The sequence below is a fragment of the Electrona antarctica genome (genome assembly GCF_951216825.1).
Source record: "Electrona antarctica genome assembly, chromosome: 22".
Taxonomy (NCBI): domain Eukaryota; kingdom Metazoa; phylum Chordata; class Actinopteri; order Myctophiformes; family Myctophidae; genus Electrona; species Electrona antarctica.
In genome coordinates this window covers 27,981,327-28,002,683 of record NC_136805.1, presented here as the reverse complement: position 1 = coordinate 28,002,683, position 21,357 = coordinate 27,981,327, and the positions used below count along the sequence as shown (strand labels likewise).

The 21,357-nt window shown below is 42.2% G+C and overlaps 1 protein-coding gene across 1 annotated transcript in view; it reads right to left on the bottom strand.

Moving 5' to 3' along the window:
* Window positions 1-21,357, bottom strand: part of LOC306915776 (protocadherin-15-like) — a gene marked incomplete at its 5' end in the record, with an annotated part of 193,042 nt that overhangs the window by 54,978 nt on the left and 116,707 nt on the right. Inside the window, 2 exon segments of the mRNA XM_079493389.1 lie at window positions 17,429-17,541; window positions 20,710-20,850. Coding sequence (XP_079349515.1) covers window positions 17,429-17,541; window positions 20,710-20,850 — 254 coding nt within the window.

Genomic DNA, 21,357 nt, shown 5'->3' with positions numbered 1-21,357 from the left:
CCTTCCTCCTACCTTACTGTTCAGCAGGGGTAAACTAACTACTGTATTGCTACTTTTATCAGCAAATAATCAGAGTATACTTCTTCCACCACTGCTGTTCAGTATGTGTCAACCCTCTCTCAACCATCCATCGCTCTCATCCTCTCTCAGTCCCCCCTATCCCCCCCCACAACCCCCCCCCACCCCCCCAGGATTTCTCTTCCTGTCAGTCTCTGCCCCTTGTGCCTTCTTGCTTTTTACAACGGTGTCACAGGCTGTCATCTCTTAGCATCGGGCACCTGCTGTCTGTCACTTTCAGGGCCTGTGACACTCGCTGATCCAATAGTGCCAATACAATACGCACTGGTTGTTTGGAGTAGAGACAGAGAGATGGAAATAGAGATTACTCAGTCAATGAGAGAAAGATTAGATGGGAGAGAGAGAGAGAGAGAGAGAGAGAGAGAGAGAGAGAGAGAGAGAGAGAGAGAGAGAGAGAGAGAGAGAGAGAGAGAGAGAGAGAGAGAGAGAGAGAGAGACAGAGACAGAGACAGAGACAGAGACAGAGACAGACAGACAGACAGACAGACAGACAGACAGACAGACAGACAGACAGACAGACAGACAGACAGACAGACAGACAGACAGACAGACAGACAGCCAGACAGACAGACAGACAGACAGAGAGACAGAGAGACAGACAGACAGACAGACAGACAGACAGACAGACAGACAGACAGACAGACAGACAGACAGACAGACAGACAGACAGACAGACAGACAGACAGACAGACAGAGAGAGAGGGAGAGAGGGAGAGAGGGAGAGAGAGAGAGAGAGAGAGAGATGGACAGGACATTAAGCATGTCTGACAAGGTTGTGATCCTCTGAAATAGAATTTCCTTTCTGGCTGATTGACTGAATGAATTCCATTGAGGTTGACAGTCCAGTGTATACGTGTGGCTGCAGTGTGTGTGTGTGTGTGTGTGTGTGTGTGTGTGTGTGTGTGTGTGTGTGTGTGTGTGTGTGTGTGTGTGTGTGTGTGTGTGTGTGTGCGCGTGCGTGTGTGCACACATGTGGACTGATAATATCCCTTTGAGCTAAAAAAATCGAATGTATTCAGAAATATATACACTATATATTTTTTCTTGCAGCAATGTTTCCTTTATTAGATAGTATAAGTGTAGAGAGACAGGAAACTGAGGTCAGAGAGAAAGGAGACACGTGGCAGGAGTCAGATTCCAACTCAAGCTGTTCAACAGGGACAGAACTGGGCTACAGTGAAGCTCTACCGTCTACCCTGTTAGGTGAAAAGAAGCGGCTGGTGACTTCATGTGTACTGTCTGCAGCCCTCACCAAGACCAAGCAGTGGACTACATGAGGTGAAAATGGGTACTGGCATAACGACTACATTGGCAGAGAAATGAAAAATTTAAAAACAGATGATAATAAAAAATAAAATAATAATTTGCAATTGCATCTTCCCTAGTTTACGGAGGTAGGATATACAGTATGCAGCCAGAGCCAGACTAGGACAACATTCTATATTCTATATTATATTGAATATAAATGGGAGAATGCAACCGGGATATACAGAATATACGTATAGTACATACAGCACAAGGATTGGCAACAGCATACCTGTACATAACGCACATAACGTGCATAACGTACATAAGTGCAACATGTGCAGGAGATGAATTTATCATATTGAAAAATATTTATATTCAGGCTGGCCATCCAACTGAATTTAAATCAGTATTAATAAGAAGACTTATTCTGTATAAGGCAAGGCCAGGTGTGCATTTTCTATAGCCTCCTATAGACACAACCAACGTGCATTTGCATTAAGCGTGTGTGTGTGTTCTGCACAAAGCATGGCGTGTGTGTGCATATGTGTGCATATGTGTGGTGTGTGTGCGTGGTGCATGTGTGTGCGTGTGCGTGTGCGTGTGTGTGTGTGTGTGTGTGTGTGTGTGTGTGTGTGTGTGTGTGTGTGTGAAGCCAAGTATCTACTTTGGAACTGAGTAGTATTAAAACATTAACAGCTCGGAATGGACCTGCTGGTTTTGGTGAGCTATGCCAAGCTGGCACGGCCAGCTGTCTATGGGGCCCTGGAACCCTTTCAAACAGCAAAATCATTGAGCTTATAGCCAGCAGGGTATGCAGCTGTAGCTCTCATTCTGTGAGCTACGGATAGCACGCAGGTTTGGCCAGGGACGTCGCTGGCGATTCGGTTGCCCTATACTCACATATTATTTGTTCTGCAAAGAAAATTGCTTGCGATGAGGGTCGGCTTGGCACTTTTTGTCACATTTTGTCGCCCCATCTGCGTGTTGCCCTACTCGCAGTGCGTACTGCTCGTATACGTAGCGCTGTGTTTGGCTTAAAGTCACTTCAATGAGGACACACTACACATATTAACATATGGATGCTATGGGACACAGCAGGGATCAGATCTCTGATTGTTCAGTTAAAGGAACACTTCACCCATGTTCAACCTTATATCTCCATTGAATTGGTCCTCACTATAATGTGCCATTATACGTCTACTCATTCTGTCTCAGGGGACGGCTCTGGACAGCTCAAAAACCTACCTGCGACATCATAATCGCTGGAAATTTCAAGGTAATGGAAACTAATACAGCCTTTCTCTTGTTGGAAAGTTAGAACACTGAAATAAGAACCATTGATCCTGCATAAGTAAACCATTTAAAGGTATATTCAGTGATTTCACTTAATTCAAATATCACTTATCTTTTCTTATTTTTTGGATAATCCTCCCTACTATAAAGTGTGCTGACCATATAAGGAGTTCCTCCCTGTCCCCAGTGAGCCCCTGGGGTCAAAAAACCCTAGTTTCGGTTTGGGCTTTGTGTGGCAAAGCCTTCATCCAATCAGGATGAGAGGGGCCTTCCTCCAATCATGATCGAGTGGGGCGGGCATTGGTGCACGTGCTGTTGGTCTGTTGTACTTCCCCCACTGTAGAGCGTGTGCATGTGCACATCTTGTTACCGGGTGGACCGGGTTTTTTTCTAAATCACCCAAATCACTGAATGCTCCTTTAACGTTTGAAATATTTTGTAAATGACCGGTGACGATGTGCCATCCATAGGCAGGTTTCTGAACTGTCCACAATTCACCTCTGAGACGCAGAGCAAGTAGACAGACATGCAGGTGCCATCGCAGAATGAACATTAGCGAGGACCAATTATATGAAGATAAGACTGAAAATGGCTAGAGAAGTGCTCATTTAAAGACCTCTTTGAATGCTAGGATATCTTGCCCAGAGAAGCTGACATTCAATCAAATTAGTTATGTAACCAGTTTTTTGGAAAGCCTAATTGTCTACATCATCTTGCCTCAGTCCAAATGAAACCAATTTACATTTTTGGCATTTAGCAGACACTCAGAGTAAATTACATGTGTGAGATCAGAGTAAATGGCATGAACCCTCGTCATCAGACGACAGGGTAAACGGTTCAGTAAACAGAGTGGAAAGAAAACACATATGCATCAAAGAAACTAGGATAGGTAAACATCAAAGCTAGCATCTGACTAAACTTCATCTTAACATTTGCGATCAAGAAAAAGCAAATGTAAACAACATATGTGAACAAATTACCAACCTATATATCTGCATCTATCAAAATAGGTGATACGATGGGAAAATAAAAAAGTGCTCTAGGCTAGCTGGAGTCTGAAGAAGTGAATTTTAAGACTGCGGTGGAAAATGTGGAATGAGGCTGCAGTTCTGAATGTGACTTTCTCACACTGCTGGAAAGTAACTCAATACCTTTACTCAAGACTGTATTTAAGTACAATTTTAAGATACTTTAACTTTACTTGAGTATTTAAAAATGTCTTCTGATCCGCTACACCAACATACTTTTTACTTTAACACTTTTTTGACAGCTTTACTTCTAGTTACTTAATAGAGTTAAATTACTACTACACCACTTAAGCCCTTTGGCTTGACAAGCTCACAAGGCGTTGTGAGCTTGTAGATGAGCTACCTTCAAAAACGTTTGATTAATGTTGAAACACTTTTATTTTGGTAATTTCAGTATATTTCGATGCCAATACTTTTATACTCAAGAGAATTTTGGTACTGCTATAGTTTTACTTAAGTAAATAATTGGAGTACGTCACTGCTTTGACATTATTAAGCAGCAGAACAGACTGTTCTGCCACTGGACTCACTGGACTGGAAGTGTTTCCAATAATGTATTAATGTGTTGGGATCAGATATACATCATATACCGTATGAATACTTTAACAAAAAATACTGCAATATACTGCAGTGCTGGCGTGAGATAAAGATTACATTAGCACTGGATAGATAGTGTCGCATCACAACGCATTGTAAGCCGAAAAATAAACGTTTAATGTTTAAACTGTTCTTCCTGCTGGGGACCCTCCTGGACTCCCTCAAGGACCCCTGGGGCTTTGAGAACACTTTGAAAATCAGTGTATTATGATGTTTTTGATTGAGGCTAGGGCCCTTTGAATCATAGCAAAGGGGTGCTTTATGCACACTCACTATGCTCTCAAAGTACATAGAGTGACAGGGATTAATGGCAGAGTTCAGATGTTTTTTTCATCTTCTTTAAACACATCTTCGTCAGAGTCTGATGATAGACCTATAGGACACTTCTCCTTCCTCGATGTCAAGTTGTGAAATGACCCCCCCCCCCCCCCATCATCGTGACCAAGTAAGGGCTGCAGACTAACTTCCTATATTTTACAGAAAACTCACTCAGAAAACTCACAACTTGAGACTCCAGCTTCAAGCATTTCTTATTTTGTTGCATTAGTTGAACCTATTTATGTCAGTAATTCCATCACACATTGCTTGTTGCATGTTAATAGAGTCAGTATGCTAGTGTGGCCTCAGATCTAATTTCTACCTGCTATCATAATTAATTTGAAGCACTCATTTTCTTTGCACTCAGTTTACTTAATTAGTGTGTTAAGCCACTTTGGATAAGATTCTCCTAAACGCCCAAATTGTAGCCTCAATTATTCTCTACCTTTGCTCTGATTCTGACATCTCAGACTTCAGGATGGGGATGTGTTATAATACAGTATGTGCATTATGCACGCACGCACACACGCATTTGCACACAGGCAGCGTGCAAATGCGCTCTCTCTCTCTAACCTATTTCTGCACGTTGACACCAGCACTTTGAGTCTTAACCGAGAAAGCTTAATACATTGTAAACATAAAGTTCACATGAAATGTAGTCAAAGAGCATTGGTTTCATAGAAGCCTAATAATTACAGACAGGATTAATCTCTATGCTAAGGTCTTGTCAGTTCTTCACTGAGTCAAAAACAGCTTCCAGCATCATGCACTTTCTTCTCAGTTCCTTTAGTCTTCCTCTCTCTCTTCTAGTATACCCAACCTCCACGCCTCATACTGTATATTACATAATACATCTCTTCTAGTACCCCAACCTCCACGCCTCATATATTACATAATACATCTCTTCTAGTACCCCAACCTCCACACCTCATATATTACATAATACATCTCTTCTAGTACCCCAACCTCCACACCTCATATATTACATAATACATATTCTCTCTTCTAGTACCCCAACCTCCACGCCTCATATATTACATAATACATCTCTTCTAGTACCCCAACCTCCACGCCTCATATATTACATAATACATATTCTCCATATAAAGCATAATCCATTCATAGACTATAATGTGTTAGTTAAACACAACACAATGATAATCTTTCTGTCTCATTATCATCTTGTTCTCTTCACCTGCCTTCATTTGCCTATTCCATAACATGCAAGCTACCATTTGTTCACATGATGATCCAAAGGACTGCATAGTCAAGTCGAAAGAAAGAGTTGGTGGTTACAAAACAGACCTGCCTCTGTTCATTAATTTGATTGATCCTCTGCCATGCTGTTACGTCACTGAAACCTACCACCACCCCTACCACCACCCCAACACAACACCCCCACACAACATCATACTGTCTTGGAGAGCGATCCAAGACAGTGTGAAGTTGGACAGTTATTTTTGAATAGCCAAAGCAAATGACACAGATGCTTTCCCGGTTTAATCAATGCTGCACTAGAAGATGGACTAGCTTTTAGAGGGCCATTTAGTTTTCAACAGTTTCGAAAAACAGCACTTTTGTTCTGTATTTTCTTCAAGGAGCGTTTATGACAGAAGCACAGTTTTCCAGACTTTGCTCTCTGCTAGATTATGCTTAATGGTGAGAATATGGCTGTGTAGGCAGAAGCAGCTTTTAGGACTATAAATAGAGATATTTTACAATTAAACTCCTGTGCAATACTGTTCCATCCGATTGAATTATTAATCAGGAGGAAAAAGAAAAACAAGAAAGAGGAGAACCTTTTAGAAAAAAGTAATTAAAAAACAGATTTAACTGCCATTTCGATCAACAGTCGTTTCTGAATTATTGGCCTTTTGTTTATGACGGAAATTACATAAACAAAGAAAGGTTACAATTATTCCCCAAACAGTGAAAATGCTTGCACTGTTAAAGGCGGTAAACCATATATAATGGGAAGCCTTTTTGTAAGATGTATAATGTGCTGTAGAAAGTTCTACAACTGAAACAAAACGTTTCCGTTTTTTAATACAATGCAGAGAGAGAGAGAGAGAGAGAGAGAGAGAGAGAAGCGATGGAGTGATATATGATTGATTGAGACATCAAGATGCAGTAAAGATTTGTTTTAATGACTCATCAAGCAAGACCCGTCTCTTTATCTTGATTGGCTATTACTCTCCATGCACCTCACAATCAATTTCTCCTTTCTCACTTTCTACATTCATCATCCCCTCTGGTCTTATTGTTTTAATACAACTCTTTTTACTGTATATGTGTACTGTATGTGATGTACAGTAGTGGTGTTTGGAGAAGTGGGTATATTCATTCAATCAATCAATCAATCAATCAATCAATCAATCAATCAACCAACCAACCAATCAATCAATCAATCAATCAATCAAATTAATACTGCTGTTGCTGTTCAGTAGTTGCCCACTGTCCATTCCTCACAACTAAGATGGGGTAAATGCAGACCTTAACCCATTCAGACTGTACGACGTGTGGAAACGTCATAACTAATCCAACCGACGGATCAGAAGGACGTGTACACACGTCCTAGCATTTTCATTGATTTTCAGAGAAAAATCTTACAGAGTAAAATCGGCCATATCTTCCCGGCACCCCGAGCTTCTATTTTGAAAGAAATCCAGGCGCTGATTGTGTTAAAATGGGAAGGGCATGTCCTAAAATGTCTGTTCCCCTCACCTAGACAGCTTACCCCGAATGCCAGGCCACCCCTATTTATGCAGATGAAAACAGCACCTCGCACACTATAATTCTTATTGAGAGTGGGGATTCACTGCCACCACAAAAAAACTTTGGGGTTTCTGTAGCCTATTGTTTGTTATGTTGGTAAATGCCTAATTATTGTAGCTAAAATAGAAATGATTAAACCCCTGAGGCTATTTTGACATCACACAATTGCATGAATATCTCAAAACGAAACTCAAAGCTCAAACGCAACTAATTACACAAACACACAATGACTGTCAAATTACCAGGCTCACAACAAAAACACACATTATGAAAGCCCTCCAGCACATGCTAATGGATGCAGTTATTATGTGTGTGTTTGTCTCTCTCTCTGTGATGGTGCCAGTTCTCAGAATCTGAATACTTATTAACTTCATAAATAATTATATATAAATGTGTCAACATGTCTGTCAATAAATGTGTCTAACGTCTTGTAATTTTGTCCTTAGTTTTTCTGATGCAATATTATATTTTGGCATGTGTACGCTTTCTTTCAGATAGAGACAAGATAGGTGGGAGAGAGAGGCATGGATGATGACATGCAGTAAAGTTCCTCAGGTCAGATTAGAATCGGGGTCAGCTGTGAGGACTATAGCCTTATTAATATGTATGCGCTCTTGGTGAGTCACCCCTGACGCCCCTGGCGCAAGATTTCTGTGTTTATTTGGCTTGTCTATCCCAGTGTGTTGGCCTGCCAGGAATTTGGCAGTCTCACAGCTCATCTATTCTCTCTGTCTGCCAACAAAGTTTGTTTCAGGTGTGCTCCAGAAGCATCCTCTTTGGTTTTATACGGTATTTTCCTCTTTGATTCTCACCCTTTAAGATCTCTCTAACGACTTCATGTCTGCACTCCACCTCTCCCAAATGGTTCTCCCTTCAACCTCAATCTCGGAAACTTTTGCAGCATTAACTCCGTTAATGCTCTCTCACGCTCTCTTCACATACTCACACCTTACCCTCACTTTAACCCGCCACCATATATCTCTCTTTCCACCCTCTTTCTCTCTCTATCTCCCTCCCTCAGCTGCAAGTTATCATATAAATAACAACAGTGGCTCCTGTTGTCACAGCTGTAACTTTGCCAATGGCGTCCTGTGCGCCTGTTCGCTGCGTATCAACAAAACAAGGTTACCTTCAACAGAAGCGGTTAGACATATTTATAGAGCCACAGATCGGACACGCTTGTTTTGGCGGGGGAAGATGCTGCATTTATCTAGTAGTTAAAATGTTTTAGGGGCTCCGGTGACTTTCTGCGTTTTGGCAGGGGAGACGTTTAATTTCATAGAAGACGGTTTATGGGAAGATGAGAAAGAGAGTGCAGACTTCATAAACAGACAGATGGAAGAGAGGAGTGGGAGTAAAAAGGGAACATTGAGGGGGAGACACGACTTATGTATGTATGTATTAATGTACACGACACGTAATATATTATGTATAGAGAGAGTGGGGGGGGACTATAAAGTACATCTTAACATTTTGTTTTCACATCAAACGACACCAAACGACAGAGCTGGCACAAAAACTAAATTCACCCACTTTTTTTTACACCTGTAAAACTGCATCTCATTCTCATGGGAGAAGAGGGGGTCACGGTCAGGCAGAAGGAGCACCCAGGGACAGCAGTCCTCCAACAGCAGGAAGCCTGAGTGTCTCCCACAGGGACACTTCAACACGGACAGTCAGACAGACATGTCTGTCTGTTCCACGGTTCAACTTTTTTACTTACTTAGACCCATCGCTCCCAGTGGAGCATATAGGCCATCAACGACTCTTCTCCATCCAACACGGTTTTGGACCGTCCTTTCTGCCTCTCCCCAGCTGGTTCCCTGTGTCTTCAGTTCCGCCTCAGTGTCTCGCCTCCAGGTGTTCTTAGGCCGCCCTCTCTTCCGCTTCCCTGCTTCCGGTTCCAAGTTCCTAACCTGGCGTGTAGTACTAGCTGCCGGTTTCCTCAGGGTGTGACCGATCCATCCCCACTTTCTCCTCAGGATCTGTGTCTGCACTGGCTCTGACTCCCTTTCCTCCAGAGTTCCTCATTTCTCATTTTGTTTGGCCACCAGATCTTGAAAATGCTTCAGACAGTTGTTAATGAAAGTCTGGATCTTTTCAATGTCCTTTTTGTCATCCTCCCCGTCTAGAGAAGGATAGATTTGACGTTCAAATTGAAGATCCGCACTTTGGTTGTTATGGCTATTTCCTTGGATGACCAGATGTTCTTCAGGATGATGAAGGCTGCTCTAGTTGTACCTACTCTAGCTGTGACGTAGCTGTCTGTGCCGCCCTGTTTATCTAAAATGCTGTCGAGGTAGGTGAAGAAGTCGACTATACCTGAATGTGTTCGTCGCCTACTGTAATTGGATTATTGGTCGGGGTGTTTATTGACATTATGTTGGTCTTAATCTTGTTTATTCTCAACCCTATGCCCAGGGATGTAGTTTCCAGCTTGGTTGTCTTGTCCTGCATCTGCTTGTGGTTGTGTGACAAGGCTAGTGTACAAAGTGACAAGGTGACAAGGCTAGTGTACAAAGTGACAAGGTGACAAGGCTAGTGTACAAAGTGACAAGGTGACAAGGCTAGTGTACAAAGTGACAAGGTGACAAGGCTAGTGTACAATGGGTACAACTACAACGGCTATTGCATAACCGGAGGGACATGTTTTACCAATGGGCTTTGTTCCCAAACGGGCATCAAAAGTAATGACGCAAGACAAAGCAACATGGTTCCACTGATGGAGTAAGAGTAATATCTTGATTACACGACAGAAGCTTTGATCTTTTCAAAAGTCTTGGTGCTTTTTATCTCACCACGTTAGAATTATTTAACTAAGTAACGGGCTGGCAGGCATTCTGACAGCATGGGGGCCCTTGGGGGAAGTGTTTGCACTTTGCACACACACAGCGTGCACCCCCTCACACACACACACACGCACACGCACACGCACACACACACACACACACACACACACACACACACACACACACACACACACACACACACACACACACAGTAACCATGACCTCCTGCTGATAACTGTCATTAAGTGCTGCATGGCAAGACACTCTCTCCCTCTCTTTCTTTCTAAGTATGTGTTCGCCTCCGTCGTGTGTATGGGTGATGCCGACTGCATACCAATTCTGCAGGTGCAACGAGATAGATTGAGTGCTAGGAAGAGTGAGTGAGAGATAGAGGGAAATGAGAGAGAGTCCTAAGCACAGACAAAGGGTGCAAAAGTTTATGTGAGAGAGAGAGTGAGGGACATGAATAGACTCACAATGAGCGAGAGAGAGAGAGAGAGAGAGAGAGAGAGAGAGAGAGAGAGAGCAGATTTCTGGGTAAAAGAAGTGGAGAGAAAATGAGCAAGAGAGTGAAAGAGAGAGTGAGAGATTGAGGATGACAAGTGGTATTCAGAGTGGACAAGGTTGCTACAGCAATTGAACAATCTCCATCCTCGCCTCGTTAACTGTTTTACTAGATTAGAGCAGGACAGAAGTAAAGTGCACAAGCAGCAGCTTAGAAACATGCATCACTGCACTTCAGACCTGCGCTGTGCACGCGTGTGCGTGTGCGTGTGTGTGTGTGTGTGTGTGTGTGTGTGTGTGTGTGTGTGTGTGTGTGTGCATGTGGAAGTATGTCATGCCTCTAGCTGCGTGTGGTTGTATGTTTGCGCATGTACAGTATGTCTCACAGGGCTTTTGTCATAATTAAACATTAAAGCTTTTTTCATCTGACCTCCATAAAAATGTGAAATAATCACTAAATGCAGCATATTAATTATAATTCTCCTCTTCAGCAGCCTTCACCAGGTTCTCCAATGTTGTATCTAATACAGTGTAGGGCTAATACACTGTAGTGCAGGATGACACTTCAACTTAAAATGATAACCTATTGCAACGTCCGGTGCTCTTTAGGAAAAGTCTTGACCACATTCTTTAGGAACACAGAAAAACCAACTCTAAGTGGAAATGGGGTGCCCATAGCAACTATTCATGTATGTTATGGTGTAACATACAGTACCCAATACCATATCAAACAGTACCTTAATAATGATCATAAATCAATTATACACAAAACCAAACACTGCACCAATATACAGTATACTGTATCTATAATTGAGTACCACAGACGAAAAACAGTCTAAGTCCAAATTTCAGACTGACCCCTCCACGAAAAGGCCTCGTTGTCCTGAACCCTTATCTATCATTTATATATTATGGATCAATAGTGTGGACTTAGACTGTTATTCGTCTGTGGTACTCAATTATGTGGACTGCTTTGTCACAATTTTTGACACCTTTTTGTTAAATGTTATAATGTTGCATTATGTTGGCCTGTGGCTAGATTGTTACAACTGTATGAGCTCCCTTCTTTTATAATCTTGAGATGAACTCACAGTTAATCACATTCTAAAATTACAGCGGCCACTCGATCCTGTAGGTTTACACTCTATAACATTCGACAAATTAGACCCTTCATCCCCCAGGAGTCAGCCCAGCTCCTTATCCAGACTGTCAAAACTTGACTATTGTAAACTCCCTCCTTACCCTGGCATGCACACTTAAGCCTCTCTAAATGATCCAAAATGCCGCAGCTCGCTTGGTCTGCAACCAGCCAAAAATGTCACATGTCCCTTCTCCCTCCATTGGCTCCCGGGCACGGCCTGCACAGAGTACTAAACTCTGATGCTGGCCCTCAAAGTCAAAGCAACCAAAGGTATGGCACCCCCATATGTTGCAAGTCCGATCGGACCCTACGAACCTTCCACGCGCTCAGATCAGCCAACGCAAGGAAGCTGGAAGTATACCTTCACTAAAAACCCTGGGACAACTCTCCATGCGTCACAAACTCTTCTCCCTTAAGCTTCTGGCTCCAAAACTATGGAATGCACTTCCCATTGCAATTAGAAATGAAGACTCTCTCCCAATCTTCCGCTGTTGTCTGAAAACCCACCTCTTCAGACTCCATCTTAGCCTATAGCACTTTCCGTAGCACTTGCCCTAGCCTCAGTGACATTACAGGTGTATGCAAACTAAGGCAAAATGTAAGTAACTTAGATAGCATTTTATGTAGACAATACACTCTATAGTGTATACGCATAGTTTCAAAAACCTGCAAACAGGGTACATACAATCCCATATATACACACACAAACAGTGTGGTTGGATTTGGAGAGGCAGGGTCTGGAATTTCAAAAGGTGCCGGGCAGACTTTTTTCATAATTTTGTTTGTTTTTTCGTTACTACCAGATTTAGAGGAATAGCCCATTTTAAATTAACACTGGGATAATACTGCAAAAACAATTTAAATAAACTCCACAAACATGAACAATATTCAGACAAAAGTTACTGCCACAATTCAGCATGCATTACTCTACAACAGTAGACTGTTACCCAGATCATGAGGCACTGGGGCACATTGACAAAAACAATCTTTGCAAGAAGAGGCACAACAACTCCCAGCCTATGATATGATTTGACTATGGATTTGTACCTTGACTGGATTTGACTTTATTAGATTTGACTAGATATCTAAAGTATCTTGAATCCTGCCTTCGAGTACGGCATGGAGAGAGGGCTTTTATTAATTTATTTTTCACAATAATAAATGCTGTGTCCATGGTCTGGAGAGGGTAATTTTTAACCGATGGCTAGAGCCCCCTTTCATGTCTATGTGTGCACGTCTCTAGGTTGGAGCATAATCTCTGCTCCCCCTGACTGTCCGTTTAATCCTGTATAAGACTGTGCTTGTGTGAGTGTGCGTACTGTATAATGTGTGTGTGTGTGTGTGTGTGTGTGTGTGCTGGCAGAGAGTTCTCTTTTCCTCAGCTCTTTCATCAGCCTTGTTCTTGGCTCAAGAACTCTAATCAATTAGCTGCCCACACAAAACACAAACATATGCACACACACGCACACGCACACACATGCGCAAACGCACGCACGCACGCACGCACGCACGCACGCACGCACGCACGCACGCACGCGCTATTTTTTTCTCTGCCCGTCTCTGCACAGATGCACTCCAACGCGCTCACATATACACGACACGTTTCCAGAATCTGATTATATGCTGTCAGGTGTTGCTGCCAAAAACCTCCGAAACAAAAAGGTGAAACATTCACGGTTCTGACATCAAAGCGCTTCAACATCCGGTGCTCTGTTCAGCTTTCATAAGTTTCTGAACATCCCCATGGCATTATGACATCACGGCCAAGAGGTTCTGAACATCCCCATGGCATTATGACATCACGGCCAAGAGGTTCTGAACATCCCCATGGCATTATGACATCACGGCCAAGAGGTTCTGAACATCCCCATGGCATTATGACATCACGGCCAAGAGGTTCTGAACATCCCCATGGCATTATGACATCACGGCCAAGAGGTTCTGAACATCCCCATGGCATTATGACATCACGGCCAAGAGGTTCTGAACATCCCCTGGCATTATGACATCACGGCCAAGAGGTTCTGAACATCCCCATGGCATTATGACATCACGGCCAAGAGGTTCTGAACATCCCCATGGCATTATGACATCACGGCCAAGAGGTTCTGAACATCCCCATGGCATTATGACATCACGGCCAAGAGGTTCTGAACATCCCCATGGCATTATGACATCACGGCCAAGAGGTTCTGAACATCCCCATGGCATTATGACATCACGGCCAAGAGGTTCTGAACATCCCCATGGCATTATGACATCACGGCCAAGAGGTTCTGAACATCCCCATGGCATTATGACATCATCCCCATGGCATTATGACATCACGGCCAAGAGGTTCTGAACATCCCCATGGCATTATGACATCATGGCATTATGACATCATGGCATTATGACATCACGGCCAAGAGGTTCTGAACATCCCCATGGCATTATGACATCACGGCCAAGAGGTTCTGAACATCCCCATGGCATTATGACATCATCCCCATGGCATTATGACATCACGGCGAAGAGGTTCTGAACATCCCCATGGCATTATGACATCATGGCATTATGACATCATGGCATTATGACATCACGGCCAAGAGGTTCTGAACATCCCCATGGCATTATGACATCACGGCCAAGAGGTTCTGCTTTTACCTTCTATCTGTGGCCTGTGCTTTTTAGTTTTCTTTTTTGGAAAATTGGAAAACAAAAAAGTTTAAAATAAAAATAATTATTTTTGCCTATAATTGGTCAAACACAATGGATGTCAATTTAACTTTAACTTAATTACAGGGCAGCCATCATATGATCAAATTCCTAGTATAATATCAGTGAAGTGGGGCAATACTGTAAATGTATCATGCTATATGGGGACGCACGCACGCACACATGCATGCAAAATGTCAGCATGAAGCTCTGATTCATATTCATATATGCAGTAATATACTGTATGGTTTAGCTGGCATCGCTCTTGCCTCCAACTCTTTTTCTAAAAATATACAGGAGCTTTACTCTAGCCTTTGTTAAAGGGACACCTTTATCATATTTCACGTCTCCCGCGTGACAAGCCAAATTTCTACTGCTCATCCAAGAGAGAACATCTTCTTGGCCAGGGGAGATAGCGAGGGCTTATGAGCTTCAGACAGGGCTACTTGTCAACCAGTAAGTGGCCTACTTGACAGGCAGGTGTCCTACTTGACACCTGGATTTTTAAATCGAGGTGCATTAGTGCAAGGAGACCTACGTACTGTATATGGCTCTATTTTCATCACTGCCTATACCCCTTTATGCCTAAACTTCTTCGCATTTTTTTATATTTAGTTTCAACCAGCCGATTTACATCGACACGTTGTGAGCTTGTAGATCGGCTATGTGAACTATATTAAAAAAAACGACGAAAATAGGGCCCTACTGTCTGGCTTTTGGACTATTGCTAAGAATTGTATTCATTAAAACAAGTTCCAGATTGCAGCTTTAAAGCCTGTTATTTTTACGCACCAGTTGTCATATTGATGTGAAAAAAACAGGGCTGTCAAACCATTACACATTTTTAATCAGATTAATCACCGCTTAAAAATGAATAAATCATGATTAACCACCATTCGAACTATGTTCAAAATATGCCATGTTCTTCGGAATAATTTGTTGTGGGAACATATACGTATGTGTGTATGTACAGTATGTATGTTTTATTCTTTATAACAAGTCCAGTGTGGTAGGATGGTGTCTCTTTATCGTATGTGTGATTTGAGCTGCTGCCGATGTAAATTGTGCAGCCTTTTATGGCACTAACCAACTTGTGTTTTTCCCCCAGGGCTAGATGGTGCAGAGTGGATGGGATTATGGGAAGCATGGGGCGGGTCATCCAAGCATGCATTAATTGCGTTAAAACTTTTAATCTAATTAAGTTAACTAACTCAGTTATTTTGACAGCCCTAGAAAAAACATGTATTTGACTTTTTTGCACACCAGTTAACAGGGAGACTACTGCCGCTGAGCATCGCTTATTGAAACTAAAGGGTGGAACTATAGCCACAAGCTATCTGTGACAGTGTGACCCCACCCTGTCACTGTCTGTTTGCTCATTTACATGCCTTTCAGTAGCGTGCACTGTTTAGGTAGGGTATGGACAAACAACTACAAACTATAAGCAAGCAGCAAACAGATCACAACAGCTCTCACCATATTTCTGATGCTCAACAATCAAACAGTTACTAATGGGTCCTGTCACTTTAAATAGGGACAGCACAGCTGAACACTAATCGGGCCAAATTGGGCCAAACCAACTCCTGTCTAGGGATAGGGAGGATTACTTGTCGCCGAGGGACATTGGATTCTAAAAGGACTTTGGAAAAGGACTTTGGAAAACTAAAGACTTTGTGAAAGAAAAGAGCTACAAGCTCAAATGAACTGAAATGTATGGAACTGTGTTTTGTGACAGTTTTGAGCAACTGTAACATGTTGTGGATCATGTTGACCCCTTTTTCATTTGGTCCTGTGTTGTGGGAGGAGCCAGGGGGTATATAGCTCTGGGAGGTGGCATTGTCAGTCAGTCTGCGGTCTGATGCTGGTCACACTGTCTCTGAGGAGGTATTATGGTCACCTTTGTTTTTTGTCACATAATCTGCACTTGGGGAAAATAAACAACTGTTAAACTCTGCCCAACTGTGTTGCCTCGCCATCCTACTGTTTTCATATCAACATAGTAACCAACAGTCTTTCGAGGTTCAGATAACACGATGTACCCTTGTGGGGAGATGTCGGTACAATGTTGTGGTTTGATGAATTGTTTTTGGCAGTCTTGTTGACTGACAGGTAACTTGACAGTTCACTGATGGCCGTGTTAAAACAAGACGTGTTGTTTCACTCGGAGACGTGGCGGAGCAAAAGGCTTGTCTAAAACATCACATTCTTGAAAAGAATGATGTTAAACACGTGTGCACATGTGTTTAACATCAGAATGCACTGACGACGTCTACTGAGAGATGGAGAGAAAAAACTGGCCTACAGAAAAGATGAAAGCACACAGTGAAATGATCAAATGTATGACTGTATATCCGTGTACCATTATGTAACCAAATAGACCTGAAACACTGAGTTAAATGAACACTGAGGATTTAAATGTTGAGAGCTAGAAGACTTTTTTTATGTGACTAAAAAAGGTAACTAGAAAAAACACTACAAAACCTCAACCAAGATTGAAAAAGGAAAGAAAGGACAAGAGCCGATGATCATAGATTGTATGAGGGATAATAAAAGACAAAGACAGACTGACAGAGATCGATTGAGAGAGAAACTAGATATTAGAGGAGATAATAGCTGTAGAGTATTGGCTGGCTGCACATCTGACCTCTGCTATTGAGGTTGGCCAGCCAATCACCGGCGAGAAAACCTGAGCTGACCCAATGAACTCATAACGGTGGCAAAACGGAAGAGTTATAAGGGCCACATATCAGCTGTGCGTGCCTGCGTGCGTGCATGTGTGTGAGAGCAAGAGAGAGAATGTATTGCCATTGCCACACTGTGATATGTGACCACTGGGTTGATTGGTGTTTAATAACAGAGTAAGAGAGAGAGAGAGCTAGAATGCAAGTGAAGGACAGTGCGTGCGTGCGTGCGTGCGTGCGTGCGTGCGTGCGTGCGTGCGTGCATGCGTGAGTGCGTACCTGTATTCTTCCCGGGTAAAGACAGGGATGACGGAGGGTTGAAGGACCGTAATCTCCACTACAGTCCTGTTCTCCTTCACCGGCTCACCGTCATCGCGGGCGACCACGACCAGCTGTCATGCACAGACATACACGGCAAGTCAACAAACAGTAGTCAACAAACTGTAATAGTAGTACTTAAAGGACCTATAACATAAAATTCAACTTTTTCAATTTATTTTGTGTTTTTGGGGCTCCCATGTGTTTTCTATCCCCACAAATAACCAATTTTGAACAATCAGGCTTTCATATCATATAGGTGCTTTAATGGAAATTGCTCTCAGCTCAACTGATTTTGTCCTCATCGTGATGTCATCAATGTCACCCTACTTTGTATAATTCCTCCTCTTCTTCAGTCTTCAGTTCCAAATTTGCATTTCCACTTTGTTTACAATGTCCACCATTGTTGATTTTCCAAGCTGGCATGGAATGGAAACAAGCCTGGTTTTATCTAGCAGCAGTATTATAATGACTCAAATATTAAATAATCTACATATCAGCACCCCCACCACCTCAGGACATTGTGGTACTGTAGCTAAAACTGCTTTCAAAGTCCAGAAAGAAATGACAAGGACTGGTTATATCAGAGTGGTGATTGAGGCTCAAACCATTATAAATAACTTTGAGGGACATAGACAATATAATATTAAAAGCAGTTTTAAAATGCATGTTATTTGCGCTTTAAGTAAGTGTACTTAGTTACTTTCCAGCACTGTCTACAGTACCTTTTACCCACCCAACATTCAAATGGTAAATGGTGCATTTATATAGGGTTGATTTGGTCGGGGGGGAAAAAATCCCTGACGCGTTTCACTAACGTTAAAGTATTATGCAGGTGTGGGATGCCTTCATGATCAACACCTGTGCTTTGGCTCCCATAGCACAGGTGTGCTGCCAAGTTTCCTGGCAGGGAAATCCTGGTGTCTATGGTAGTGACCAGCCATTCTCATTCTCCTGGCCGCTATCTTCTCACTCACCCCCCCCCCCTCCCCACTCCTCACTCTCTTTCTCAGTAAGTGGACTTGGATGCCTCAAATAGTGTCCCCATGCTAACTCTAGAGAGGGATGACAAAAAAAAACAACATTTCCCTCCATTTTGCGATTGATAGCAACTCAAATAGTTTTTTTTTTAAAATAGCAGCAGAACTCCAGATGAACGCTTCTACCCACTGATTGGCCATCGGCACACTGTTTGCTCATTTGCAGTTGAAGCCTGCTCAAATGTCATTTTGTCAACAAAATTGCCAGCCGTGAATTTCGCCCTCTGTGTCTCTCCCTTTGTAACTGAATGACTCCCGGTGGCTTTGCTGCTCGTATTTATTGCTGCCGGTATGAGTGCATGCAGGGTAAGGGGGATCAATAGATCCTTATAGCAGTGCATTTCGGTCAACGTTGGCCCTACTTCTCCATGTGGCATTATAATATACATGCTTTCAAAGCTGCATTAAAATGCATTCAAACAAGGGCTGAGCCCATCTGTTCTATATCCAGGGAATGTCCATTTCGGAACATTCTTCTCATTTCATACTCAAATTAAAAGAAACACAAGAAAAGACGAAACTACATACCTAGGTTCCATCCTGGAGGCTAATCTTTCCTGTGATAATGTTTACAAAAGTTATCAAAAAGGTCAACTAGGCATGAGGTCAGTCCGCTGCCCCCCCAGGTTGGCAGAGGAAGTGTAGCGCCCAGGATTACATTAGATAATTGGCACTGGGTGAAAAAAAAACTGGGTTGCAAAATCGTGGGATAAAAGGTCAACCAAAGAACACGATTCCTGTACAGAATCTCCGCAGCAAAAAATACTTTGAAGACGAAGACCCTAACAGGAGCCCTCATTCTTTATTTATTCTTTATTCGGATCCCCATTAGCTTCCACAAAGTGGTCGCTAGTCTTCCTGGGGTCCACATTCAAGGTTCCTTAGACCAGTCCAAAAGTAAAAAAAGGTCCGGGGACCTCCAGGGATCCTTGAGGGAGTTCCAGGGGGTCCCCAGCTAAATTATAGTTTGGAACCAAATGGACCCTCATGGGTCTGTAACTCTGAGAGTTAAATTAACTTTGACTTTACTATATAAATTGGGGTCCCACTCCCAGAGATTATACCATTAAATGGGGGGTCCGTAGACTAATGCAGCCTCTGCTTTTGATACTCACACGTGAATTAAATGCATAAATGTACTTGTGGTAAATGTTATGGTTGCTATGTTTGATAGTATCACAATCATTTAATCAATTGTATTAAAATGTATGTTAACCAAATTAACCCTGGAGTAATCTCTTTTTGTTTTATCGAATAGGATCTGACCCTGGAGTCAAAATGTTGGGGAAGAAATCTAAATGTGTAAAGATTTGTCAAACTCTTTCTAATGCTATGCAATGTCTTGTGAAATAGATTTATCGGCTATATCTGCAATTTGTCTCGCTCAGAAATATTGAATATAACTAAGTGGTTGATAAAATGCCTTGATAAAAATATGTGAAATGATCTCAAAGAAAGACTGTAAGACAACACAACAGCCAGTCACTGGTTGTATTTGTTCTTGGAGAGTAAAACTGTCATTTCACTTCACTCATAAGCCCCAAACCAAACATAATTAATAGTCTTGTACTATTTTATCTTTGAGAGTTCTATGGGAGCAAACAAGGTAGAATGAGTCCCCTGTGTGATGTCATCAGAGGACACTGAATCCTTGTGTTAATTAAAGCTCAATTAAATGATGGGGATGATTAAAATTAGCATGGCCCAAAGCTTCCATGAAGCGTCCTGTTGGGGAAATGCACTTTCCAAACTAATAAATGTCTTTTATTATGCTTAGTAGAGCAGATACAGCAGGGCTTTATATGAACAGTGAACACGTGTTTTGTTAAGACACTTTTATGTATGCAAATATGCTACACGCAGCCACAACAAAAAAAACATTGATGAATCATGCTGTCAATTAATTATAAACAATAGAAACCTATAAAGACTGATAAGACTGTGATAATAGCTGTATATTATTGGCTGGCTGCACATCTGACCTCTCCTGCCCTATGCATGGCCAGCCAATCACCGGAGAGAAAACCTGAGCTGACCCCATGAACTCATAACAGTGGCAAAATGGAAGAGTTATAAGGGCCACATATCGTCAGCTGTGTGTGCAGAAAGGAGAGAGAGAAAACCTGACTTGAACTCATAACTGTGTGTGTGTGTGTGTGTGTGTGTGTGTGGGGGTGGATGTGTGGGGGTGGATATACTCACACTGAACATGAGGTTGGGCTCTTCGTTGAGATTGACCCTGGTGACAACAATTCCTGTGTCTTCCTCCACGTCAAATATACTAGCAGCGTATGGAGAGGCCTCCGGGTCCACCTTATAGCGCACCTGACCAGCTGGAGTGTCCTGTTTATAGAACAAGTACTTTAGCATTTTTATATTTCATGTTGAGGAAAAGAAAAGTCGATTAATAAGACTTAAGAACACATTCCCTTTTTTCTATCTATTGATGAAATGTTTAACCACTTAAATCTAATATACTTTGTTGACCAGTGTCCCCCGGGTTCTATACTTGATCGCCTCTGTTCTGCCTGTAGGCTATACCAAATCTACAAGCTCAAAACCTTGTACTGTAGATATATTCTATTTTCGCTGAACCTATACGTCCCAGAAAAGGGACACTATATGGTTCATGTGGTTAATGTTAATAGTGTGTATTAGTATACAATGTTTTATGTAAAAAACAATATACATTTGAAAATTGCTAGGTTCGAATGGATCGACCTGCATGTGGTGTTTCAAAAAGAATATTCAAAAGTCATTTTTGGCCAATTCTGACAGCCCTAGTAAGGAAGGACCTTTACTGTAAGTCTTTAAGTTTCCACCACACTTTTTCTCAAGTTAGCTGCAAAT